Below are 27,898 nucleotides of genomic sequence, written 5' to 3'. Positions count from 1 at the left end.
AGCAGTTCTGTTACTAGTACAACAAAAGGTGGGGCAACCCTCACTGCTACCAACAAGGGCAGACCTACAATATCAAGGTTCACTGTGGCATCAAGACACTCAGTGGCTGAAGCTGACGGTCTGGAGACTGAGAGGAAAATGTTAATGAATGCTGGAATTCCTAGTGATACTGTTGAGATCATTTTTCAGGCCAGAAGTCCAACAACCAGACGTATTTATAGTCATATTTGGTTGATATTGAAGACATGGTCTAGAAATCGCAGAGTCTGTCCCAACAATCCTTCTTCTAAGGATATTTCGGGTTTCTACATGATGGAAGAGGTAAAGGTCTTAGACCAAACACCCTAAAGTGCCAGGTATCTGCCCTAGAGGCAATAGTAGAAGTTATGGGCTTAACAGGCATTACAAACATTGAACAAATTTGTAAATCGTTGAAAGGTGCCATGCAGTTAGCACTCCCTGTCCATCACAGATTTCCTTTGTGGAGTCTATCCAAAGTGCTATTGGCATTGTTAAAACATCCTTTCGAACCACTTAAAAGACGAGAAGAAATAAAAGATCTATCATGGATAGTGGCATTCTGGTTGCAATTACTACAGCTAGAAAGGTGTCAGAATGGGAAACTCTATCAAATTAGAAAGAGCTGTGCATGTTTCATAAGAATTCAGTGGTACTCAGAATGGATCCATCGTTCATACCAAAGGTTAACTCGTTTCATACTGATTGACTGATTATATTTCCCTCCTTTAATGACACAGGCTGGATGTGAGGAGGGCATTAAAGGTATACTGGAGAGGACCAAAGAGTTTTGTTTGTCAGGTTTGTTGATCATGACAGTACAAATCTAGGAAATAAGGCATTTAAGAGTACCATTGGATTGGATTGGATTGAGCGGTGCATAAAACAGGCCACAGGTATTACTACACTTTCTATCAGGTCAGCAGCTACATCTGCATCCTTTCAGACAAGATAATCTCTTGAAGAGATATGCAGAATGGCCACATGGTCTTCTCACTTAACGTTTGTAATAAAGTATTATAAAATTGATATGCAGGTATCGGAAGGGATGTTGTTTGGCAGGAGTGTCAGGAGCAAACAGAAAGATGTAACATTGAATAAGAATGAATAACCCATCTGAGGTTAAGCTGTTCTACAGAGCCAGTTTGGTGTAGTGGTTAGGAGTGCGGACTTCTAATCTGGCATGCCGGGTTCGATTCTGCGCTCCGCACATGCAACCAGCTGGGTGACCTTGGGCTCACCACGGCACTGATAAAACTGTTCTGACCAAGCAGCGATATCAGGGCTCTCTCAGCCTCACCCACCCCACAGGGTGTCTGTGGTGGGGAGAGGAAAGGGAAGGCGACTATAAGTCGCTTTGAGCCTCCTTCGGGTAAGGAAAAGTGGCATATAAGAACCAACTCTTCTTCTTCTACATAACCATTCTTGGAATACTTTCTACACTGAAGGAGAATGGATAATTGGCTTACCTGAAGATTGGCTAATTGGCTTACCTTCAGTGGGGCGATGTCCTCCAGCATATTTTTCCACCACTGTTAAACTTCGTGTATTTGCATGTTACGTTGCAGAGTTGTTTGAAGGAACAAAAGTTCTACTGTTGTGAAATTATCTTAAATAAGGTTAAGATTTACATCTGACTACGTTTATTGTGGAGCTTTTTGGCTATTGTGTGCCTGGAGAGGGTCAGCCCACTACTGTCCAGTAAAGGCATACGAATTTGCATAGTCCTGCCTGGAGCAAATGGAGGCATGACCTAACCATTCCTGGAAGACTTTGCCCCACTTAAGAGAAGGATTCTTCAGGTAAGCCAGTCATCTGTTCTTCTGCCCTGAAAGGCCAACAAACGGGGCATAGAGGCCATGGCCTGTTCCTGATGTTGTCTCCTAACGTTGGTATTAAGAGATTTGCTGCCTTTGAATCTGCAAGTTCCCTTTACCCTCCATGGCTAATAGCCGTTGCAGTCCATCTCCATCATTAATCCATCTAATATGTGTCTAATCCCCGCCTAAAGCGATCTATCCCCATTGCCATTGTAATGTCCATTGGCAGGGCCTTCCAGAAATTAATTACGCATTGAGTAAAGTGATCTATGTAATGGAGGGAGGGTCAGTACATATGTACAAGCCCCCTCTGTCCCTTGAGATTTTCATCCAGGCTTTTTTATAGAGAATATGCAAATGACACCCAGCTTTTCCTCCTGATGGATGGCTGCTCTGATTCTCCCCCTGAAGCTTTAGCCAGGTGTCTGGAAGCAGTGATGAGGTGGCTCAAGTAGAGTCATCTGAAGCTCAACCCTTCAAAGGTGGAGGTCCAATGGATGGGCAGGAAGGATCCATATCTATATCTATTTATTTATTTCTCTCTATATATATCTATATCTACATCTACATCTACATCTATATCTATATCTATATCTATATATGGTTCTTTTGCGTACAGCACATAAAAAGTTGATCCCCAACTATTAAAATTGCTTCTCGTGCTTGTGGTGCTAGGAAATTTCACACCAGTATGCCAAGTATAAAAGCTGCGGGGCTATAAAACTCTATCTCTAATAACTGTTATTTACACAATTAGTCGATAAAGAGGCATAATTTCCTCTACCTGAGATGTCAGTTGCCTCTGTGGACATTGCTTTCTGACTGTGTGCCGCCATGCTGTGCAGACTGTTTTAAGATTCTTAGGGAAGGATAACTAATCCAATTAAACCGCTGGGTGATTTTAGGTAGATGGATGGAACGCGTAAGCTAGAACTATGGAATAAGATGGACTTTATGCTTTCCTCCTGTTCCAGAGAGATATGGCTGTTCAAAAGTAAACCAAAATTATTTCCAATTGTACTGGTCCAAAATCCCAAAACATAAACTGGGTAATACCTTTATTAGAACCAGCTCCAATACAGCGTGTAAGCTTTTGAGTTCACCAGAACACCTCATCCAGCTAGGCATAGAAGAAGCACGTGAACAGAGATATTGGCATTTATCCAACCATGCAGTTCCTAAGAGTTAAGGGCACCTCTGTCTTTGGAAGATAGGGCAGTAGTTTCCTTTCTTCTTCCCCCCTCCCCCCACTGCTGATGCCTGCTTTGCCCCGTGTGCTGCTCTTGCTTCCTACTCCTCTTGTAAAAAACTGAGCTCCTGAGGAACAACATTTAGGGAGCTTAGGAAGCTGCAACTGGTAGGGATATCAGGAAAGTCCTGTGCTAAAGTTCCATAGAACACTGGATTTTCATTTTATAAGTAAGTATTTAGAATCATAGAATCATAGAGTTGGAAGGGGCCATACAGGCCATCTAGTCCAACCCCCTGCTCAACGCAGGACCAGCCCAAAGCATCCTAAAGCATCCAAGAAAAGTGTGTATCCAACTTTTGCTTGAAGACTGCCAGTGAGGGGGAGCTCACCACCTCCTTAGGCAGCCTATTCCACTGCTGAACTACTCTGACTGTGAAAATTTTTTTCCTGATATCTAGCCTATATTCTTGTACCTCTCGTCTGCAGCCAACAGAAACACCATCCTGCCCTCCTCTAAGTGACAACCTTTCAAATACTTAAAGAGGGCTATCATGTCCTTAAAGAGTAGCCACCTAAGCCCAACTTCTCCTGTGCTGTTAGAGTTGTGAGCTTTGTATCTTGCTTGCATTCAGGTGACCACATAAAGCACTCAAAGTCAGGAAAGAGTACCACCCAGTATAGCTTCTGTACAAAGGGACAATTTATTTAGTGCCAGACTGCATAGCATTTCAAGGACTCTCTTGCTGGTAATGTGTGGTATGTAGGATTGTCAAGGTGCACGTGTGATACTTCAAATAATGCATGGAAGAATGTAACTTTATAATTGATGGTTGTACTGAATAGTAGAATGCCAGTGGGAGTCACTGGCCCATGTATGGTTTAGGTGTAGTTTCCAGCCAGTGCACCACCCAGCGATGCTTGGCCCTCAGCAATCTGATTTTCCTTTGACAGCCTCTTCTGTCACCATAAAGCAATCACAAGACCTCCTCAAGGGAGGCAGGAAGAATTAGTCCATGCCTGGCCAAAGTGTGGCTCTCTAGTTGGCCATGGACTACAATTAGTTCCTGTAGTCCATGGACATCTGGGAATCATGCTTTGGCCACCCGTGGACTAGAGGGAGTCATATAAATCAGCAAACGCTGGCAGGGGCTCATGGGAATTGTAGTCCATGGACATCTGGAGGACCACAGGTTGACTACCCCTGATGTAAATAGTTGCTGAGGGAACCTTTCAGGCGGCCTCCATAACTTCTCAATCAGATTAGCAACTGTGAATCCAGGTTTGATGGCTAGCTGACCTCACTCACTTTCATGGATCTAACTATAGGGTTATGGCAGGTGTCTATGTGGCTGGGAAATAAGAGGAATTCCTAATGAATGCCCAAGGGGGCTGGCAGTAAGGAGAGGTGAAGGACCCATGGCAAGTCAGGCTGACTCTTAGCACCAGTAGACATGCCTCCCAAGTGACTGCATTACTTTTTACACAAATACAGGGAGTCTGACAAAAATCTAATTATATTGCTTTTCTGTACTGGAAGATATGGCTGTAGTGTGAGTCTCTTAAATGTGATGTCTGAGTTATGCTCGCTTCAAAGGTAGGAAGAGAACTTAGCACATCTTGTCCGCTTATTAACTTGCATTTAAAATTAAAGAAGATTGTATTAATTTTTTCACTACTTTCTGAGAGATGAGTAGCGAAAGAGACTTCCATTGCTCAGAAACGACATCCATATGATGGTTCTTTGATGTCTGTAGAGGTAAATCTGAATCGCATTCAGTTAAATCAATAATGGGTTTTAAAGTTTTTCTTTCTTTCTTTTTTTAAATTGTGGCTCTAAATCTGTCATTCTCAACTAGGGTTACTCCAGTTAGGGGGAGGATATATTTTTAAAATTAACTAACCTGGGGAAGACTCAGGAGGACAGAGTGGCTTTCTGCTCATCTGCCTGGTCTGCAGTGGCCTTGTTGAATTCACACACAATGGAAAAGGAATGGGAGGGAAGAGATGAATCTGCTGTACTGCCCTATTGGCTCATCCCACTACCACCACCACCACCACCACCACCATCCCCCCTCAGAATTTCTTCTCAGAGCCCCATCAGCAGAAAATGGCTGGAGGAAGACTGTTGCAAGCAAAGGGATTCAACTATACAGGCAGGAGAGGACCAGGAGTCTACCCTCCAAAGCAGCCAGGGAAATTGATCTCTGTAGTCTGGAGATGAGCTCCCAGGTTCATCTGGGGATCCCCAGGTTCTACCTGGAATTGGCATCCCTAGCTGAGAGCTACTACACCTGGATCCAGTGCAAGGACTGTGTACAGCCTTCACTAGAATTCCTTTCTTCCATGTTTCCTCATGCCCTGGCAGCCATTTCTGACCCTAGGAAAATATATTATTAGGTCTTGCTAGGATTGCCAACCTCCTGGTGGTGCCAGGAGATCTCCTAAAGATACAAATGATCTCTAAATCACACAGATCATTTCTCTCTTGCATGGTGGGCTTTATGACAGCTGAGATGAATGCTTCCTTGATTTGCTCAGACAAGATACTGCGCACACAAAAATGAAATTAACTTTGTATTTAACAAGTTTTTTTATTTTATTAGTGATTCCACGCACACTATAAACAGGTGACTTCTGAGGGTGTAGCAGGGAGACGTGACCAGCTGGCAGCATTTCCAGAGTTACTTGAAGCCTAAAGAATATTTGGGGGTTAATCCACAGACAAAAGGTTGAGAAAGGCTGCTCTAAAGAGTATAGAGAAGAGCTGGCAGTTAGCTTTTAAACATTATTATTACAACATTCACATTGTTAGATTGGTTGTGCTCACCCAAGTGAGTGTCCCGACTCACATGCCCTGAAGAAGCAGAGGTGGTTCTTGTCTGTCCTTTGTGTTTCACAGCATTGGATAGCCTTAGATTGCCATTCTCAAGATGGACTCCTGGCTATCTGCCTTCCTCCAATCTTTTTCAGTCTTTTCAACAGCCTGTTCTCTTAGCAGCCAGCACAATATTCTGTGGTAGTGAAAAGCTCTATAGTTTTATGCAGCACATTCTCTTGTCCTTCTCAAACCTTCTCTCTTTCTGTTCTATTAACATTAAGACTGAACCCTTTCTGTCTCTCTCACTGCCACCAAACTTCTCCTGTCTCTCCTCCCCAGCTCAAGTTAAATGAATAAAGTACTTACAGCTAGATCTTGTGGGTAGAAAGTGAAGTGGGGAAGCCGACTGAATTGCCTGGAGCTGTCACCCCTAACAGCTGAATTAAAGCACTAACCTAACCAAGTTTTAGGCTTTCGGTAGTCTGTGGAGTAGGGAGGACAGGAATGTGTTTGTTTGTTTTTTTGTTTGTTTGCAACATGATCCAGCGATCTTCTGCCAAAGGAGATGAGAACAGCTTTACAAGAATGAGGATTATATAGCTGTTTCTCAGTTTATTATGACTCTGGTACTGTAATGCCTAATACTGTGTTGTTACCGAGATGAGAAGAACAATCTGTACTTTTGTCCTTTTAATCACTAGTTTGTGAGATAATGCATCTTGTTGGTTTTACCTCTAGAACCTGATTGCTAAATATGCACCAAGGAGCACAAAATAAATGTCAGCTCATTTTCCCTTGAGTCATCTGCCATCAGCCATTAACGCATGCTAGGAGCACTAATTTCAAAGCCAGTCTTTACACTGTCTGGCTGGAATCTGTGAACAGTAGTCCATCCAATCCCATGGACCCTGCTGGTTTCTAAAGGGGAAATTGGCCTGCAATCCTAGCCTTTTGAAGCATGGGGAAATTTTCAGAATTCGTATTTCTGTTCATAGATTCCAGTCCTGGAGGGAATTTCTGTTCTGGGGGGTGCATGTTCAGAGGGTCTTTAAGCCTGGCTTCTAATACCATCCCATGCACTCTTCATTGTGTGTTTTGATTTCTTTTCTACAAGTACTTCTAATCATTGACTATTTTCCTGTCTGCATTTGTGTTTAAGAATATGTACCTGTTTTTTTTTATGTTTTAGGATTCAGATTTTGGGAGGGGCATAAATACTGGGCATAAATAAATTCAGTGGTATTTTGGTACCTTGAAACTGTTTTAGGATTCAAGTGAGGTTGGGGAGAAGGTTCTAGAAATATTTGGATTCCATTATTCCTTATGGAGGATTTGTTTTGATAGTTTGGAGCAGCTGTTGTTCAGCCAAATGGCACCAACATTGCAGGGGATCTAGTGCTGTTTGTCCACTAGCCCCCCCCCTCCCGGTTCAAGAGAATTGGACCAGGGGTTACAACTCTACAGGTGCCTGAAGAAGATATTTCCATTTATCCTTTTTGCCTTCTTACAGAGGGTCTTGAGGCCTCTGCAGGATGGTGGATAAAAATCTTTAAATAAATGAATCCAATAAGTAAAATCTTATTTATTTATTTGTTTGTTTGTTTGTTTGTTTGTTTATTTATTTATTTATTTATTTACTTACCGCTCTCCCCGGAGGCTCAGGGCGGTTTACATAAGAACAAAGAACAATACATAAAACAGTCTATAAAAACATGTGAATAACCTTACAATAATAATAACTAATAGTTGTAACCATATAACATGTTTTCTCTAGTACAAAGCTCGTAGCCATTCTTTGGTCAAATAATTCATTTGCTGTGGGTAGTTCCAGTACCAGCTGCATGTTCTGATTCCTTCTAAAGAAGTCAACATGGTGAAACACATAGGGACTTTGCAAAATAAATATTATTTATCACTTATCATTTTCCCCTTTTGTTTTGTGTCATTGCTGGGTGTAGCCCACTTTTTTTGTTTATTCTTAGACATTGACACAGACACGCACACACTCTCATGTCACTTCCCCAAGGAAGGCATCAGAAACCAACAGAGGGGTTGCCTGGGGGGGAGGTGCCCACATGCTCCCCTCTCAGCAGTCTGCAGCCTCTACCAGTACTGGCTTAGTAGAGTCTATAGAAAGAGCTGCAAGTGAATTGGTGGTGGTCATTTCCTCCCCCATACAGAGGCAGCACAAGACAGCATGCAAGAGCCTCATTTAAGGTGCTCCTGTGGGTTTTGCTTGTTTTAACTGACAGACTTTTCTGCTTGCCTAACATCTCTTGTTTCAATGATATTTGTGGGTTTTCTTCTTTTTAGAACAACATTTTTGGCATCATACCTGTTTTCTGCACAGAATTGTGCCAAGAGGTGCTGGAATAAATTCAGTTGAGGGATATCTGTTTTTAGAACACAATTTGCAATGTGGGTTTTACATAGTGCCAATCAAATTGGATAGCATTACTGATGCCCCCTTTTTTTTACTGAGCTTAAGGTTTTCATTTGTGGAAAGAGCATTTCCCCCTGACTCCCTAGCACAGCTGAGAGGATGCAGGCACAGACAGGTGCCCACTTCACTCACTCTCAAAGTCCAGGCCTGAGTGGCTAAAGAACCACAAGTTGGCCTTCGGGAAAACCCATTGCTCAACTCTCCAGTGGAGCTGACATAAGCAGTGTGATCAGACAGTGTTGATAGTCTGGGGGAAAGTCACGTTCCCTCCGCTTTGCCTTAAGAGAGCACAAGAGGAGCCTCTCAGCCAGAAGAGAGAGGTTGTGCCAAAATGTCTTTTTCCTGGCCCAGTAGCTCAGTTGATTGGTGGAATGCAACTCATAGGTCTCAGCTAGATAGTTACTCATGGCTGCAGCCTGGCTTATGTGCCTGACATTCCCAGAGCAGCCAATTGCCTCCTCGACAGTCTCTATCTCCTTGGATATCTCGGGAATGGTTGTGGGAGAACCCTGCCCAAAAGGGGAAGGTGGAAAGAGCAGCAGAGCTGTTTTTCCCCTTCTCTTCTGCTGAAGGCACTGTGGTCCTCTTGGCCTCCAAGCACTGTACCCACCAAGAGAGCTCATTTCTTCAGGGAATGAGTGGCCTGGCCCTTTGATGCACAGGTCACGCCATCTGCTGGGTGTGAGGTATTCCAGGCAGGACTTGGTGCCCTTTTTAAGCCACTGCACTGGTATGCAAACGGCTGGAAGAATGCACATCCTGGGCCTGGGTCCAGAAACGCAGCTATCTTCTCCTGAAACATTTGAATTGAGAGAATGATGATATCTAGGCTTGCTGTATCAGACAAGCATGCGTTGGTGACCTCCTTCAGGAGCTCCAGTGTCTGTGGGAGATCCAGCCATTCCTTACTGCTACAAGCTCTCTCTACATGCAAAGCATCGACCTCTGAGGTCAGATGAGTCAGGGTGCTGCTCTGCTCTACCAGATGTCAAGAATGTGTCATTTTAAAGTCCCTAAGAAGGCGGGGGGCTGGACTGGTGGTCTCTTGCAGCTGTGCGTGTGATTCTGATGCTCAGGTGGAGCTTCAGCAAGAGCTGGTGTCACTGATCTGGCAGTGCCCTGGCAATCCCATCAGCTCCTGCTTCTGATACAGCAGAATGGTAGTCCAGCAGTTCTGGAGCAGATGCTGGAAATCGCACATCATAACATTCAGCTTGGGCTGCTCTGCAGAGGCATCCTTCACCACCAGGTGTATGAGGTGGGGGTCATGCTGTAAGTGCAGCCTGTGCTACTTTCCTAATATTTGTGTCACAGTGTGTGCCTCTTCCAGTACTTCGACATGGAGCAACTTGTGCTCTTAATCATTTGGGTAACTGCTGATCCTAAGCTGGAAAGACTGAGCACCCCCAGTAACATGACTTGCTCCTACAACCTACCCCCTTCCTCCATCTCTGCAAAGGCACCTTCATGGGAATAGAAACTATGTAAGATTGGCCAGCATTAAAAGAAATCCCTGGAGTGGAGTAGTTTTGGGGGAGCCAGAGGAAATCACACAATCCTGGGCCCATTCTGCACCCAAGGGTTAATGCACCTTTAATGCTCCTTTACCTTTTTTTAGAATGAGCCTCTTGTGGCGCAGAGTGGTAAGGCAGTGATATGCTGTCTGAAGCTGTCTGCCCATGAGGCTGGGAGTTCAATCCCAGCAGCCGGCTCAAGGTTGACTCAGCCTTCCATCCTTCCGAGGTCGGTAAAATGAGTACCCAGCTTGCTGGGGGGTAAACGGTAATGACTGGGGAAGGCACTGGCAAACCACCCCATATTGAGTCTGCCATGAAAACGCTAGAGGGCGTCACCCCAAGGGTCAGACATGACTCGGTGCTTGCACAGGGGAAACCTTTACCTTTACCTTTTTTAGAAGTAGATTTTCCTGTTCTGCACAGGAAAATCCAGCTGCAAAAGCACATTGAAAGTGCATTATTCTCCATGTGCAGAATGGGTCCTGGACAAAAGAGAGAACTCAGATCTCTGTGAGCCCTTTTCCCATGATGCATTTGTATGTCAGGGGAGAGTCAAGCTAGAGCTTGAAATGTTGAATTACGTCCCCAGTTTGCCTACAGAACTTCATCCTGGTATCTCAGTATTCAAGAGAGAGAGAGATTGTGTGGTCCGCAGCCAGAATGCCAGCAAGGGAATTGAACCCAAGGTCTCCTTTTGCTTGGCCAGTAACCAAGAAATTGTTTAAATTAACTTAAATTAGGCTTTCCGGTGCAGCGCTTATAGCGTAGCAAATGGAGATTAATTTCTTCTGTCGAGATATCTATGATGCCCTGTTGGAGCGGGCCACAGCCTCTCCGTTTCCACTGAGACTGCACACCCATCTCCCTACGCTCAGGGTGGAGGGAACGTCTGGTCTGGAGAAGCCCCCACCTGCAGGGCAGGGACAGGACCCAGCTATGGATTCCCCCCTTCCAGCCTCTGCATGCTGTGCCCAAGGTCCTGCTTCCCTGGGAGAGGAGGCAGCATGTTTTGTGGGTCCTCTCCTCGTGCTGTTTATGTTGGTGGCATCAGCATTAGCAAGGGGCGAGGGCTTGGCACTGCAGGGAGCGTGGAAGGGTGATTGCACCCTAACGTCATTAGAAGAACTGTCATTAGAAGAACTTGTCATATTTATTAGTTGCACTTGTTTTTACAGCTGTGGGGCTCACGGGTCAGTAGTAGTGCTTTCTTTAATGCCTTCAGCTTGTAAGGCGGGAGGACTGTTTCATCATCATAGCTTTATAAAAAAAGAAACAGCTTGGCGTGTGGGAGGCAGAGGGCAGCAGTTTCCCGCTGCAAAAAGCCTCAGCCAGGCTTCCCTCTTTAGATTGAAATCAGCTGTGGCATTCATAGTACCACTATGCAGTGATTTCTGAGGCATGCTGGGTGCATGCATGCACCACACGGACCTGCTTCTCTCACAGCGTCCCTTAACGTGAACTTCCACAGTTTTCGGAGGCTACCTGAAGCTCCTTTGCGGACTCTTATGAGAGCCCTGGAGAAACATGCTTTTGAAGGAAGCAATGCTAGAACTAATGACCTGGCATTAAATACCTTTCCGATTTAAAGCCTGCCTCTCCCGCCCACAAGCAAAAAGCCCTCTGTAAGGCTGTTCCATTTCATGCTATCTGGAAGGCCATCTATGATGGTGCTTTCTGCAGAGCTGCGAATCCATAATGCGGAGGCAACCGGGGGACATGGAGAAACTCAGCGCAGCAGACAGGGCAAAGGCTGAGGAACAGCTGTGAGGAGTATAGTTGCTGTACAGGAAGAGGCTTGTCCTTCAGTTACCTGGAAGGGCTTGAAAAGTAAGTGCCAGAGAATTTTGACTCCCAAAAGCTCACACTCTGAAAAAATGGTCTTTTTCTAAGTGGCTACTGGACTAGCACAGCTACCCTTTAAAACCGCTTCAGAATTGAGCTTACCTGTTCATAGCTGCTAAATCTTCTCCATAGGCTTGCATCCTCGTTCTGTAAATGAGAGAACTTCCAGTACACGTCATTACAACAACTGAATCAAGTGCAAGTAGAGCAGCAGAGTCTAGAATCTACCTTGAGTATCCACGAAAAAGACAGGCAATAAGTGAAGTCAATAGAATGGGGGAAAGGCGGGAGTCGAATAAAGCAATCTCTCTATCCAGTTTTTCCTTTAATAAACTGGGCTGCAAGAGCGTTGCCAGGCTCTTTCCCAAACGTCACACCATTCAGCAAGTCGGTCCTTTCCAGAATATCCACTTCCCAGGCAGCATCACTGCTGTCTTACTGGACTCAGGTTCAGCTTGCTGCCTTTCAAGCACTTGGGAGCACAGCTTTCCAACATTGTTTTTTAAGGTTGATGCCGCTGCTCCTGGAGACTTAGTATATTATACGTGTAGCTAATGATATTGCTGATTTAGTGGCTTGAATGTTGAAAAGCATTGGCAAGAGTATTGAGCCTTGGAGAACTCCCACATTTCAATATTCACACAGATGACTCAGCCTTCCTGATACGGTGTGTTCATGAATTCTTGGACGGAAATGACCAAAACTCTCGGAAGGCCCTGAGCACTTTAGCAAAACTGAAAATCTGCAGACAAATCAAAAAGGATCAATAATGAGGCTTTGTTGTCTGTTCCTTTGAAATTGTAGGTCATTCACCACAACAGCCAAAGACGCCTTGTTCCCAAAACCAGGACAGTTGAAATGGGTCAAGGATAGAAGTTGCTCTACAGGAAATGCAGCTATAGTCATGCCAGGTGTACGGCATCCACTGAGAGTTGAAGTTGCCTTAGGTGTTTAAACTTGGGTTACAAATTCAGGAGAGCATTCTCTGGTGAAAATCTCTGAATTGACCAGTAGCTCTAGAATTGGCGTACTCTTCAGGACTCTCAGAATGCCGACCATAATACCATCAAGGCAGCATTGCAACAGCATCTGGTAGCACAGATAGGTACAGCAGCCCTGTTGCTGGAAGCAGGTGGTTTCTCAGCAGAAACAAACAGCTGCTTATGAATTTCTTTTATCTCTGCTCACTGATCATAGGATCTAAAAAGTTGCTTCAAGGGTGGTGGGGAAAAAGGAAGACAAATGAAGGTGTCATGTTTCAAATTGTTCTGGGGGATTTTGCACTCTGGAAATTGGAAGTGTTTTGTAAGTTGTAGTAGAAGAGAAGAGCTGGAGACAGGGCAAAAAAGAAATTCTTAAGGCCAAAATACCATTCCTAAGGAATACTAAGAATGACATAATAAAACAGAACGATTCTGAGGTATGAGACGCAGTTTCAGATGTGAATATTTGTGCTTAGTCATTGTTATACAGGGCTTTACAACCCTCCTCATGAAACAGCACAATGATCCCAGGAGATTGAGTCTTTATCCCTGAGAAGCGTCATTTCATACTATATTCTGCTTTTTCCCTCCCCTCTCTTTTCTCCTGCCCCTCCCAAATCCCCCCTGCAGACAGCTGCAAGTCCCTGGACCAGCTGAGCCTCACAATCCCTGTGGCAGGGCACCCTGTCTCACCTGCCCACCCGCTCTCAGGATGTCCAGTACCCAGTGTGCCACCAGCTGCAGAACCTGTTCCTCACTTGCAGACACCCAACTCGGAGCCCCAGACTATGGCCCGTGAATGCCCACAGAGCTCCAAGCCCCCCAGTGGCTCTAAATCTGGCCTCCGGAATACAACCAGTTGTTTACATGTGTCTGACAGCAAAACAGCTGGGGCTCACTCTCATCCAAAGCAGCAGCGCATTAACCGGAGGAGAGCCACAAATGGCTGGGTACCTGTTGGAGCAGCTTCTGAGAAAGCTGTCTACGTCGTGGTAAGCATGCTACAGCCGATTGGTTTTCAGGATTTTTTCTCTGCCACTAACTTAAACTGTGCAAAGTTTTCAGCAACTGTGTTTATGATATGCTTTGGTTTAATGCCAGAAACCTCCATGCCTGTTTGTTGGGGAAGATCCTGTGGCTCAGTAATTGCTGGTCAGCCTTAGCTATGCCAAGCCTTGTTAGAAAGGACAGTTGTGTGCTTTGTGACAGTCCCAAAGTCAGGGCAGTGATGCCAGAGGACCAGTCCCAGCTTGCCTTTGGAAATGTATGGGCCAGGTTTTTAAACAGTGTTTAGAATAGATTGCCCTTAGGAATTCCATATGATATAGTCAGAAAATGGAAATTTCAAAAAATAAACTTGGAATGAGAAAAAAGAGGATAAAACTGAGAGAGAGAAATGTTGGCACACATTTCCGTATGACATATATTTGGGTAGAGGAAGCGTTGGCATGTTGTGCCTCCCCTGCCCCAGTTGGTCGTGCCAGTGCCAAAAAATTATATTCCAACTTACTCTGCAGAACAAGTCCTTACCAGAAAAAAAACCCCAAGATTTTTTGTTTTCTTCTTTTTCTTGTGGTCATCTGCAACCAGGCTTCTCATTTGAGGGGAAATTTATAGATATAATAAAGATGAGCACCAAGCTTGGATAACAGCCAGCATCGTACGCTCCTTCTATACTTTCACTGCACAGCATACTGTGATTGCAGGTAGAAATTTTCACTTACTGAGGATTGGTTCTATTCCAGTACCTTACAGTGCAGCCTTAAATGGTTACTCCTTTAAGTTTAGAAAGGTGTAACTGAGCTTAAGGTTGCACCATTAGATCCTTAACCAAGATTAAAATGAGGTTAAGAATCCATGTTAGGAAAGAGATAATCTTCAGTGACAATGACTTCTTTTAAATATTGCAATGAACTGGAATTTGGAAACTACCATCTTCAGTCTTGGCAAGCTATACAAGAGTGGGGAAAAGGAGCAAGCATGCAACTCTAGAAATTCACCAGGTTCATACTGATCACTAACAAGCTTGAGATTTAAGTTTGAGTCCAGTGGCTCCTTTAAGATCAAGAAAACTTTATTCAAAGTAGATAACTTTCCTGTGTAAGCACACGTCTTCAGATACAGTGAAACAGAATTTCCTCAAACATTAAATATTGGTTAGCCCTTCCTGGGAACTGGTCCCCCCCCCCCCCCCATTGACCTATATGTGATGGCTGAAGAAATTCTGTTTTATTGTATCTGAGGAAGTGTGCATGCACACAAAAACTCATACCTCTTGAATAAAACTTTGTTGGTCTTAAAGGTAACCCTGGACTCAAAACTTTGTTCTGCTGCTTCAGACCAACCCACCTGAATCAAACTTGAGATTTTTCATGACAGCTGATTTGAACCTGAGCAGAAAGATGAGGTGACATTTTGGCATTTTGAGGCAGAAGCTTCAAACAAATAATTGTGCTGCTTTGGTTGCCTGAGCCAAAATTGGTTGCCTGAGCCAAATACTTCATTTGGACCAGGGGTAGTCAAACTGCGGCCCTCCAGATGTCCGTGAACTACAATTCCCAGGAGCCCCTGCCAGCGAATGCTACCCCTGATTTGGACTTAATGAATAAGGTTGGCCTGGTACCCAGCACTGGAGTGTGCTGTAATCTTTTTCAGTAGGCTTCCATTACGAGGACTCAGGAGGACACCACAACCTTAACTCAAGCCAAGTATGACTTTGCATGTTACATTGCTGTCCTGCTGTGATCAGTGCATAACTTCCTGTCTTGGTCTGAATAGACCTTGGCTTGCCATTACGCGCCCAGCCCTTTCTCCTCCTCTTGTCTGTTCAGCATTTTCCTTTTTGCAGCAGACCACAATTTTACATCCAAGGTGACAAGTGATGGTTTGTGCATGCCCGGCAAACCAGGATTACAAACTTCAGGTTACTTCCCTGACTTTTATGGGGAATACAAACCATAGATGGGTTTCAAACAACATTCATTAACTTGCAGGGGGGAGCAGAAATATGGCTGTGCATAAACACCAGAAATGCCTTCATTGTCAGTGGAGGTGTGTAAATTTCAGTTACAGCTGTGCAAATACATCTTCTGGTGAAGCTGTGGCGTATGGTGCTGTCAGAATATAACCCCCAAATTTCCCCAGCAGCACTCCAGTTAATCTTTGACAAAATTATGGAAGTTGTATTCAAGTAAACCTTCACCTGTGGTCCTCCAGATGTCCATAGACTACAATTCCCATGAGCCCCTGCCAGCATTTGCTGGCAGGGGCTCATGGGAATTGTAGTCCATGGTTGACCACCCCTTAGTGGAGCAGATCCAGCTGTACTCCAAGAAGCCTTCCGTTAACCAAAGGGGACTTCCTCCAATTTAAGTGGCTCTTTCTCCAAAGGAATGAGATCCACAACGAATATAGGAGTATGAAAATTTTAATTAACAAATAAGGAAATAAATTTTACTTAGTGGAGTGATAGGGATAAGATCCACCCCTCTAAATCTTTCTCAGGATTGGCTCTTTAATTTTGAGTGTTTTGTCTCTGCGGTCTGCAAGGTCTGTCATTTTGAGCCAGGGTCAAGGCAATATTTTTTAAGTCTGCAAATGAGGATATGTTGATCAAACCCTTTCCTCCTGGATAATCCCTTTGGTTTCTATGGATTTTACAGATTGAATTGATTGTGTCCCAAGTGTAGTAATTTACACCTTTCTTTTTTAAATCATAAGAGTTTCTAAGGAATGTTCAGCAGCATTTAGCAGTTATCTTTGATGCATGGAGTATCACAATATTGGGAATGAATAGCAGGAGTGTAAAAAGCTTTCTGCAGCATAGCACAATCCATCAACCTACAGGACTGTGAATTGAAGTGCTCCATATATACTATTGAAGCTGGATTCAGCTTGCCGTGTTCCAGTTCCGAAGCCCAGTGCTAACGTAATATTGTTTATAGAAATCCACACTTCAAGCTTGCTTTTTCTAAAGTAGCTTCAGGAGGGCTTTGATTCCTGTATTCTGAAGAACGTGCTTTTCCATAAACAAGTTGCCATCTTTCAAGTCATGCATTCACAAAAACTCAAGCCACTGTCAAGAGCCTGGGCGTGACTCTGGTCTCCACATTATCTATAAAGGCCCAGGTCATGAATGTGGCTTGCCAGGTATTTTACCAGGCCTAGCAGCTGATGCCCTACCTGTCAGCATCCAACCTGTCCGCAGTGACCTATGCAATGGTCACCTTCAGATTAGACAATTGTAACTTACTCTACATGGGGCTACCCTGATATCTGTTCCACTAGGCCTATGGTTGAGGTCCGAAATCCAAAATCCACCAATGAACTGACCTCCCTATCAAAGCACTCCTGAAGCTACTTTAGAAAAAGCAAGCTATACATCTGCAATGCCAAAATTATTCCCTAAATATCTGGCTAAGCACTCCCCCCCCCCCCCCACACACACACACACTCTGTCAAAGAAGGGTCATTTTTGAGCCGCAAGGGATAGGAAAATAGTTATTTTAATTATGTATTGGTTTCAGATTCTTATATTATGTTATGGCTCTGTTTTATTTGATCTTTTACTGTTTTTACCAAGATGCAAACTGCTCTGAGCTTTTTGTAAGGGTGGTATAAAAATGTAATGGTAAAAATCATGAAGTGGCTGTTGACCCTTATCCTGCAACAGTTTTGTAGCAAAACGCCTTGGTTCGAGTGGACTGGACTGTGTTGCTTGTGAGTGTTTTAATGTTCCTCCTTCTAGCAGAGGCACTAATGTATTCTTGTCTCAAACCAGATGCTAAAATAGCACGCCTGTTCCAGAGCCTTCCAGCTAACAACTGGTGCAAGCAAGCTAAAGTGACTTCAATGTGTGTCTGTGTGTTTTTCTCAGCTTAATAATCTTTGCCTTTCATCTGAGCAGTATGTTTTGCTTCTGAAATTTAACCTGCTGGGTGAGGAGATGCATCGTGTGGTTTTTGGTGCCGCACAGCTTTTCCATGGCTTCTCTAGCAGCAAAGGCACACCCTTTTTGGCAGAAAGCTTTTGACTTTGTGTAGGTGGATTAAAGGAAGCTGGTGTCTATTTCTCAGCATTGTTTTCCAGCCTCACTTCTTTTCTTGGCGCGCTTTCTTGTCAATATTTGTAGAACGAACCTGAGCCAGCTGTTCGCAAGAGCTACCAAGCTGTGGAGAGAGACGGAGAAATCATCCGGGTCCGAGACACAGTGCTCCTGAAATCAGGGCCACGGAAGAAGTCTATGCCTTATGTGGCAAAGATATCTGCTTTATGGGAAGATCCTAAAACAGGTACTGGAGAGACAAGTTTACCCTTTGAAGATTCTCCTGTCTTGACATGGAGGAAAAATGGCCAAGAATGTGATTGGTGACATATGGCTTGTAGAATTTGCTGATATTGAATTTGTTTATAAGAGATCTATAGAGGTGGAAGGGAATCAAAGGTCACTGCATTCAGCTTGCCCTTTTCAATACTCCCCCAACTGCCTCAATGTATTTGTGGTTGTGCTCAAATTATAAGTGAGCTGAAGGTATTCCACGCTCACTGTGTTGGAGGTTTTTGTGGAGCAAAGAATGGGTTTGGTAAAACACTGGATCAGTGTAAGCAAATGTCATGATAACCAATCCCCAAGATCAGGCCTGGAGACCATGAGTAAACTAGCAGTGCCCACATTGTGTGTGCCCTCTTCCTTCCCGATACAAAATGAGGGTACTGCCAAGGCATGTGCATTTCTGGGGTGACTCTTTGCTTGGCCCACCTTGCACGATTCATAGTGGCTCAACCAGTGGTTCAACCGGTATTGACAGTATGGCTCCCAGGCTGCCAAGCCACAGCTGTTCTGTCTCAGCGGAACATGAGATGATGCACTAGCTGCCTTTGATCATGTAGGGGAAGACTGTTGAGCACCAAGAAGATACTTTGGAGGCATTTACTAGACCCTCTCCAACCAAGGTGCTCACAGGCGGGGCAGCAGAGGGAAGAAGAATTGTTTTAATGCATTTTTATGGTGATCTCTGAACTCCATGGAATGGCAACTTCTCATTGTTGGCTCAGGCCCAGCAGCTAGAGATGTTTGCCCTGGAAACACTTGTAGTGATCCTATGACTCTTAACATCTTAGCAACAGCTGCTCCCGCGTGATAATGTAACAGCCAGAATGTCATGAACCTCTAATTAGGCTAATGTTCTTTACAGTTTGTAGTCAGGGAAATAGTATAAAGCTCTGATTTTTGTACCTAGTTGATTGTCTTGCTTCTAGCAGCTAACATCACGCAAAGGTGAGAGCAAAGAAGTAAAACTAATTGGCCGGGAGGCGGAGGACGGGGGTGGGGAGGAGTATAGTCTTGCTCTGGTGATGCTTTCTAATACAACTTCTGTACTTGCTTAAGATGGTTCTTAAGATTTCACTGTAAAAAAAATTAAAGCAGCAGGAAACTCACCCTGTAAAATAATGTGATGAACATCTCAAGGGATGGATGCCAGAGGACGAATATTATGGTTCCTAAAATGGAGTCCTGTGTTGTTAAAGAGGCAGTTTGGCATCCTAGGGCTTCCTCGTGAATCTGAATCCATCGCTAAGTACTTCTCTCTGTGACAGAGACACCCAGTGACCAGCGTTCAGCTTCCACTGTTATTGCAAAGAGCAGATGAGCACCTTGAAGGAAGCCTAAACAGCTCACAGCCAACTGACCTGAACCGTTTTCAGTCCTAGCAAAGTTAAGGCTGTTCTGCCCAGTTTATAAGGCTGCAGGGTGAAGAGATGATTGTTTCAGGGCAGCAGGGCTGTTCCGAAGGCACTCACTGAGATCACCCCAATTGCAGCTCTCCAGGGTCCAGCTACAGGGAGGAAAGCAGGCAACTTTGAAAGAGAGACTAGCTGTAGGCCCCGGGATGTCACCAGCAAGCTTCTTTCTCCCCTCTCATCCTAATGTCCCAAAGAGCGATTTCACAATTTGAAAGGGATTTTTTTTTGGGGGGGGGGGGCAGGTAAATACATGAATGTTCATAGGACATTTCATTTATTTTATTTTTTAATTTAAAAAATAGTGTGTCAGGGTCATAACTGATCTGCATTCAGCTCACAGGTATGCACCTCTGTCATTCTGGTTGTGAGTCCATCTCCCGCTACTTCAGTCTTCACCCTAAATGGGGTAATCTGATTGCTGTGCTTCCTTCTGCTGCTCAGGTTTTCTTAACGTCTGCCTTTCTCTCCTTCCAGGGGAGCTGATGATGAGCCTCCTGTGGTATTATAGACCGGAGCACACTCAGGGGGGCCGCAATCCTAGCATGCATCAAGTAAGTTGTTGAGTTCCACAGGATGTTTAGGCTTCTTCAGCAGAGATCACAGTAGAGCCATTCTCTTGCTGGGAGCGGGATTAGCATACCTGCCTTATGCAGATTTTGAGAGTTTCAAATCACATGCTATGCGTTAAGCTGCCTCTTTGCAAGTTACCCACTATGATTGAATAGGTACAATTTGTGGCATTGCATGAGAAAGCAAGTAATCTATTACAAACCTATGAAAAAGATTCATCTTCAGCCTCTGCTAAAGTGTTCATAATCTGACAGTCAACCAACAGTTCTGCAAAGATGCTGGCCAGGTTGGATCCAGTGCAGAGTTTGGCTCACACAGGCAGAAATGCAAGGAAAAGAGCACAGTAGCCGCATGCACTAAATCATATGTATTTGTGTCTGCCCCCCCCCCCTTTTTTTTCATTTCTGCTTGTGCAAAATATTATATAACCTATCCCAGGACTTCAAGGAGTGAACTCAAGCAGTTTTTTCAATCGCAGAATGGCTCCCCAATGTACAGTATGGGTGAGGAAGGAGATTGCTGTTTGAGTTACATGATTTTACAAGTTTGTTTATGAGCAAACTAGAATGAGAGCAGTAGATGTTTTAAGAAGGTCTTGGGCAATCTCTTTCACAAGCGAAACAACACGAAGTAGATTTCTTCTTCCATTTGAGCACTGCTGAATCCCAGCCAATAGCTCCAAGAAAGATATGCTAGGATGAGGTGACCCGCCAAGAGTCACCACAGGCACCCCCTGACAAAAATTGCATTGGCCAGATTTCATATGACAACAGATCACATGACTTGCTTGTTATATGGGTCCTTGGAGTAGTCAGGATCCTTGAAATTTTTCCTCAGTTTCACACGTTCTCAGGGTCCTTCCCTGAAATAGGCCTTGTCCAGATCCCAGTGTTGAAATGACCCCCTCCCTTTTGATCCAGGCCCCTTTACTTGGTGGCGTGAGGGTTTGTTGTTGTGGAAACTCTAAATATCTTTTACCCAATTAATAGTTATCTTGTAGGAAAATTGTGTTTTGCCAACAGTCTAGTTGTTGATGATGGTGATAGGTAACAATGCTTTCTGTGCATCCAAGGTAGTATTAAGTAGTATTGAGAGCCAGCTTGGTGTAGTGGTTAGGAGCACAGACTTCTAACCTGGAGAGCCCAGGTTTTCTCCACTCGCCCACATGCAGCCAGAGCATCCCCACTCACCACAGCACTGCTAGAGCTCTTCTGACTGAGCAGTAATATCAGGGCTCTCTCAGCCTCACATACCTCACAGGCTGTCTGTTGTGGGGAGAGGAAAGGGAAGGCCACTTTGAGACTCCTTCAGGTAGAGAAAAGTGGCATATAAGAACCAACTCTTCTTCTTCTTCTAAAACTATACATGCTGTGATAAATGCCTTTTCCTCCACCATGTCGTTTTATAAAGCTGTCTGCCAGGCTCTTACTATGTTTTATTCCATCCTTCTTCCACGGAGTTCTGGGAGTGGCTTATCCAGTTCCTCCCTCTTCTATTTTATCTTCCCAGCAACCTGATGGAGTGGGCATTTGAGCCCAGCCTTTCCCACTCTGGAGTCCAGTCCTTTTACCTATACAGGCCTTCAGACACTCCGCTTCTGCCTTTCTTAATTCATATCTTCATTTTAGTGTGTCCAGAAAAATCTAATGGATGCTGAACTAAGGTTGAAGGTATACCTCCTGTGCCCTCTTTGACCTGACTAGGATTTACTTCCAAGAACTCTTCCTCAGTCAATCTGTTTGGTCTGCTGGTTAGCATTGGCTTCATTCCACACCACGCGCTAAATAGATCCCAGTTGAAGAAGAAGAGTTGGCTCTCATATGCCACTTTTCTCTACCAGAAGTAGTCTCAAAGTGGTTTACAATTGCCTTCTCTTCCTCTGCCCACCACAGACACCCTGTGAGGTAGGTGAGGCTGAGAGAGCTCTGGCAGGACTGCTCTGTGAGAACAGCACTATCAGGGTTGTCATGAGTCCAAGGTCACCCAGCTGGCTGCATGTGGAGGAGCGGGGAACCAAACCCATGTCTCCAGATCAGAGGACACTACTCTTAACCACTTCACCATGAATGGGTTTTCCTCACAAAGTTTTTCTTTATGATTACACCTAGTAAGAATGCAAATGGTTGGCCTAATTCTGTAGACAGCCCTGGTTTGGATGGCCCAGGCTAGTCAAATCTCAGAAGCAGGGTCAGCCCTGGTTAGTGTTTGGTTGGGAGACCACCAAGCAATTCCAAGGATGCTACACAGAGGTAGGCAGTGTCTCTCACCTTGAAAAACCCTACAGGATCGCCATAAGTTGGCTGAAACATGATGGCGCTTTCTGCCACCATCCCCTGGACAAGCTGCAAGCATAAATATGCATGTCTCTGCAGAGCATCAGCAAGCATGTGTGTGTCTCATCTGATGCCAAGTGATCTTCCTTGTGTGCTTTCTTGTAGAACGAGATCTTTGCATCCCGACATCAGGATGAAAACAGTGTTGCCTGTATTGAGGAAAAGTGCTATGTTCTGACCTTTGCAGAGTACTGCAGGTAGGTGGCACTCTTACATTGCTTTTCTTTCAATGATCCCTAGAAGAATGGTGTGGGCCTCCTTGTTTGCAGTCTGTGCTCCTGCTTTGGGTGTGATGAGTCTGCTCTGCCTGTCTCTCCGCAGGTGCCGTGGTTCTCTGGGGCTTCGCGGCTGTTCTTATTAGATTGTTCTTGGGAGCTCCAAGAGAAAGCACATCAACAGAAATACTGCCTGTATTGGTTTACTCTTGTTTTACCCTTTTTCCAACTATTTAGCTGTCTTCCTTCAGTGAATTTTGCAGAGACTGGGGAGTGAAGCAACTCCTTAAAGTGTTCCAGTTTTATGCAAATTACAGCCAACTAATCCTACTGTCACTAAGGCTAGAGAATTTTCTCCCAATGACGTATTACAAAGTTTGCAATCGTATTTCATGAAGGAGTGATAATGAAATGTGCCTAAAACCTTGCACATTTTTCAAAAGTTTCCGTCCAGGCTATGTGGAACAGTTTGCAAAATGACCCATTTAGAAAATGTCAGATTTTTGTTTTGTGACAGCTTCATTATTGCATACCTTAGTTTCAGAGCAAACCCCCATTGATCTAAGTTGTTAAGCTAAAATTGCTATCATATAAGGGGGAGACCTGGCCAATACCTTGTCTGGTCATTTTTTTGCTCCTATGCAGTAAGTCTATGGCCAGCAGGAGAGGGGAGATCTCCCAAATTAAACAACACTGCCCATTAAAAAAACAATTTCCATGGAAATCAGATCTATTGTGAGGCTTGTGCACTGTTCTCTGGGAAGGTAATGTAAAAAACAAAGCAGCAATAGACACTGCCACAGGCCACCATAGGCCTGGGAAAGTGAAACAGCATTAATAGAGCAGGAATGGGGAGGGAGGTCATAGATGAAGGGCCCTGCAGAAATCACCCTTTCTGTGGTAGCTCCAGACTTTTAAAGATTTGGAGCAGATTTCTGGTGTGGGTCTCAACAATCAAGCAGGTAGAGGGAACAGCAGCAAACAGCTGGAAAGGTGCATGGTAATAAAGCTTTGGAGTTCAAGATTCAGCAAGTTGCTGTGGCAGATAGCAATATCTGGGAAGTGGCCATGGCTTAGAGAGGTACAAACATCCTAAATTCAGCTCCTAGGTAAAAGAACTCAGGTAGCAGATTCTGGGGAGCTCCTGCCAGTCAGACAGACAGTCCTTATCTTCAAGGACTGTGGGGGGTCTGGCTCACTATAAAGCAGCTGCATTCGGGTTGCATGCTTATATGAGCATTTCTGCTTCTGAGTCCTGGTTATTTGATTGGTTGACAGATTTTGTGCCTTGGCAAAGCGTCGAGTTGAGGGGATCCCAGGCAAGAAAACCGTGATGGTGCCGCCATCAGAGGAGTATTCTACCCCTGCACATCGCAAGGTGCCAGAGGACACAGACCCCGAGCTGGTTTTCCTCTGCCGCCACGTCTACGACTTCAGACATGGACGTATCTTGAAGAATCCCCAGTAATGGAGCTCTGTGACTGTGGGGTTGATAAGGAACGCACGAGAGCCAAGGGCAGGTTGACCTCCTTGTTCATACACAGTCCTGCTCTTGGGAGTGCTGCCCGCAGGCACAGGACGGAATGCCTAAGCACTCTACCCTCTGTACTTGGGAGCAGGTTTTCTGTCCAGGCAGATGTTCAAAGCACAGCACTTCGTCTAAAGAGCATAAATCGAAATATATATCTATAGAGAAAAGTGTGTGTGTATATAGATATAGGTGCCTGCTTCTGTAAATCTATATCTATATGTACAATGAGCTTCATATATTGAGCGGGGAAGGGAGGATGGTCCGGGGGATAAAAGCCAGTAAACTGAATCCAGAGCCGATCTTGGTGGGGGATGGTTAGAACATAAAGAAGGGAACGTCAGCACAGGAATGAATCAAACTGTGACAGGTCCTTGACCTCAAGTCCTTATGTGAAGGATAAGGATGGAGACTCCCTCAAAGAGTCTCTCTTGAAGACATAAGTGAAGCAAGTACCCTTCTTGTATATGGAGTATATTCTTCTCCATAAAGGGAGAAGGACCACACTTGGGGTGGCTTTTATGTTCTATAATGATCCAGTCAGGTTGGAGATTTTCCAGCTGGCTCTGAGCTTCATCTCCAAAGCAGGGAAGCGGGAACGATGTAATAGGATTACCTCACGCCATTATGAAAAAGCTGCATATCTTTCTTAGGCTGTGGTCCTAAGCCATTGACAAAAGTCAGTTCCATTGAAACAGTGGGACTTACTTCCAAGTAAATGTGATTAAGATCAGGATGTAAGAAAACTTTAAGCATCATGCCTGTTTGGAAGGGAAGGGCAATATCTTTACTTCTAAAAAGCTTCCCGAGTATGGAGTCTAGGTAACAGCTGCTATGATATTGATCTCTTTCCCACAGAAGTCTTGAGGCATCTCTTCCTTTGGCAGAAATAGTTCATATTCCCTTCTATCCCCTTTCTGTTTTCTTTGCTCTCATTTGTAGTCCTTGTAGAATCTGGATTTGCGCACCCCATTGTGCTCGGGAGAGGCTAGAAGCAGGGTTAAGAAATGACAGCTTCTGTCATTTGGATGTCTTTACAGAAAAGCATCTTAGCCCTGACCAGTTTAGTCTGTACTTTTGCTCGCCTACCTCTCTTCTTTTCTGACCCCCGCCCAGCCCCAAAATCTCTAACACTGACATCTGAGCCCACGAAGGTGAGATTCTTTGGCTCCCAAAAGGAACTGACCAATGAGAGGTTTGCATTGTCAAAAACAAACACAAAAAAACTGCTACCTGATTCCTATGGATACTTCTGCCTCTTGCCTTACATGTATAGCTCTTAGGAATACTTTAGTTTAGCTTTTAACACAAAGCTATTTCAGTTAATTCTAAAGCAAACCAAAGGACAGCATAAGAAGAGTCCACTGAATCAGTCACACAAATGTGCTGGGATTCCATTTGTCGATTGCACTAGTTCTGAAGAATGAGAATCAACACTGTATCAGTCCACGTACCTGCTGACAGTCAGAGTCGCTCACCTGAACTGGGGATTGCATTTTTCGGGGAGTTCTGAACCTAGTGTTAAATGATCTAGAAGTGTTTCTATGGCTTTAATGTTGTTGTCTTTTCAAGTAGAAGTAGCACTACCTGGACTTGCCCATGAGCTGGAAGCAAGAGTGAGGGCAGCTGTGCTCTGTCCTTGCTTGGTCTGGAAAAAGTGGCCCTGCTGTGTTCCATTCCTAGTGTGCGAACAAAGCGATATCGACAGATTTTTGCTCTACATACCAAAGAGGGGAAAAGTCATGAACAGAACCTTGAAGCATTGGGGCAGACTAAGCATGGCGGTGGTTGTGGCCGCCTGACCACAAGGGGATGATGCCCACGGTCTTCTAGTGGGGAAAGGACTATTCCTGCGATTAAGGGGGGATGCAGCTGACCCAACAACCTGTGGTTGATCCAAGTTTGCCGGAGCCCAGAGTAAGGAGGTTATTTTTCATTAGCCGCTGCTAGGACCCGCAGGGGAACTTCTTGGAGTGACTAGTGCTACAGAGCACATCTGCTTTCCAGCACACAAATGGCACAAGAGTTTCCATCCAATGTTTCGCTCAGGCCAGTGATAGTATGACTGAAAGGAGGCTCTGGTTTCCATGGAGGGAAGGTAGAAACAGCATCACTCTTGTTAATCTAGTGGTAAGCAGGAGTGGTTTGGGAGCAATACTGTGGGTTCTGTAGCTACTGCCTGTTCTTCCATTTGCCTGCTCAGGAGGAAATTGTAGAGGGAATGGAGCAACTGGAATAGGGAATGTTCCCAGAGTGAAATGGGCAGAGTGTGTGTGTGTGTGCGTCTTAGAAGACGGGACAGTCTGATCTATGCAGAATCAGATTTGGGGTTCCTTTTTTGCTGTGATGGGGAGGATGTTGCTAGGTTTCCTTCCTTGGAAAAGGTGGAAGTGTGATGGTCACGGTGTAGATAACAGGAATCCTCAAAAACATTTAATTCAGACTCAGATTCAGGGTATAGCAACTCTGTTGAGTGGTTTTGAAACTTAGCTTCAGAAAGCAGAGTAATTTCCTGAAAACCTGGTTTTTGTAGCTTCCTCATCCATCTTTGTCCTGCCTCCTTTCCAGGCAGGAAAAAAACCCAACAAAAACCATTGTCTATAAGAACGGAACTGTATCTGCCCAGATTCTGGGAGAGGCTTAGGAGCCCCCTTTCTGGACAGGGGAAGAGGTCCCCCTTCCCCTTCCTCGCTTCTGATATTGTCAGAATTCTACTTCAGGCCAAGAATATTGTTTAAAGACTTGTGTGGTGGTTTTATGCTGTGTTGCGGACAGCATGTAAATGATTTGAAATGTCTTATCTGAAATGAGAATATTTCATGCTTTTTTAATCTATTAGATATGGAAATATTTTTGAAACTGAAAATGCAGTCGGTAGAATTAAAATTGAAATGTAATACATGTAAAATATATTTTAGTTGATAATTTTGTAAAATGCACTTTTTTGTGTCTCTTCCCTTGTTTCCCAGATCTGTATTTCAGTGTTTACAGATGGAATGAGAACATTCCCTATACCCTCCTTCTGTGAAAAAGATATATTAGAAGTAATTCTTAAAAATAAATTTGAGAAATTGTATTGATTTAGAAAACAAAGGTGAGACTGTTTTGTTTTTATTACCAGTGTTTCTGGTGTTGGTGGGAATGACTTGATAAATGGATGTTAAAAGGATATCCTATCCTATATTCTTTGAAATAGTTCACAAAGGTGCATAAAATCACAATACCAAGTATTGTTGATTTTTAAAGACTGAGGTCTGCTCTGGCAAGGTATTTATAATATCTGCTGCTTTTTGTATAAATCTCAAGAGCTGTGGACAAGATTGGGTATCTCTGAAGGGGACTGCAATCAAGAAATCAGAATGACTAGGTGGGTATCCCTGTGGACAGGGCCTTCCATCACGAGTTCTGCTCCCTTGGGCCTCAAATTGACTTTAGAATGCAAAGGAATGGTCTCTGAGCGCTTGAGATCACAAAGTGAGATTGTTTGAGGTTTAGAGTATCTCAGTGGTGATTAGACTACTTGAGATATGCAGAAGACACCATGTTACTGGGAGAAAACAGTGAAGAACCGACTACTGATGAAGGTTAAAGCAGGAAGTGACAAAGCTTGATTACAGCTGCACATCAAGAAGGCAACTGAAAAGACTACTTGTCATAAGTCAAAAGTGACTTGGTGTCATTTAACATACACACAGTTTGGGGAGAGAGATTCACTCTGTTAGGAAAGGGATGAGATTGCACATGTATAAACAGTTGTACTTAAAGATGTGAAGGAGGTATGATTAGGAAATGGTTGGAATGACCCATCACCACTCCTCAAACTGGCAGAGAATGAGGGCTATGAGAGAACATTCCCAGCACTAGAGGGCTCTGCA

At 44.3% G+C, this 27,898-nt stretch overlaps 1 protein-coding gene across 4 annotated transcripts in view; it reads left to right on the top strand.

Annotated features, from left to right (window-relative positions):
• Positions 1–27,116, top strand: part of BAHD1 (bromo adjacent homology domain containing 1) — an 87,123-nt gene extending 60,007 nt beyond the window's left edge. For all 4 annotated transcript variants that reach the window (XM_077322891.1, XM_077322893.1, XM_077322894.1 and 1 more), the window contains 5 exons: positions 13,264–13,625; positions 17,765–17,924; positions 19,852–19,928; positions 22,386–22,477; positions 23,774–27,116. In XM_077322891.1, the coding sequence (XP_077179006.1) occupies positions 13,264–13,625; positions 17,765–17,924; positions 19,852–19,928; positions 22,386–22,477; positions 23,774–23,963 (881 nt within the window). In that variant the 3' untranslated portion in view covers positions 23,964–27,116. The remainder of the gene's footprint in view (positions 1–13,263; positions 13,626–17,764; positions 17,925–19,851; positions 19,929–22,385; positions 22,478–23,773) is intronic.
• The last annotated feature ends 782 nt before the right edge of the window (positions 27,117–27,898 follow it).

Source organism: Paroedura picta, chromosome 2 (genome assembly GCF_049243985.1).
Source record: "Paroedura picta isolate Pp20150507F chromosome 2, Ppicta_v3.0, whole genome shotgun sequence".
Taxonomy (NCBI): Eukaryota; Metazoa; Chordata; class Lepidosauria; order Squamata; family Gekkonidae; genus Paroedura; species Paroedura picta.
This window is presented reverse-complemented; position numbering and strand designations above follow the sequence as displayed.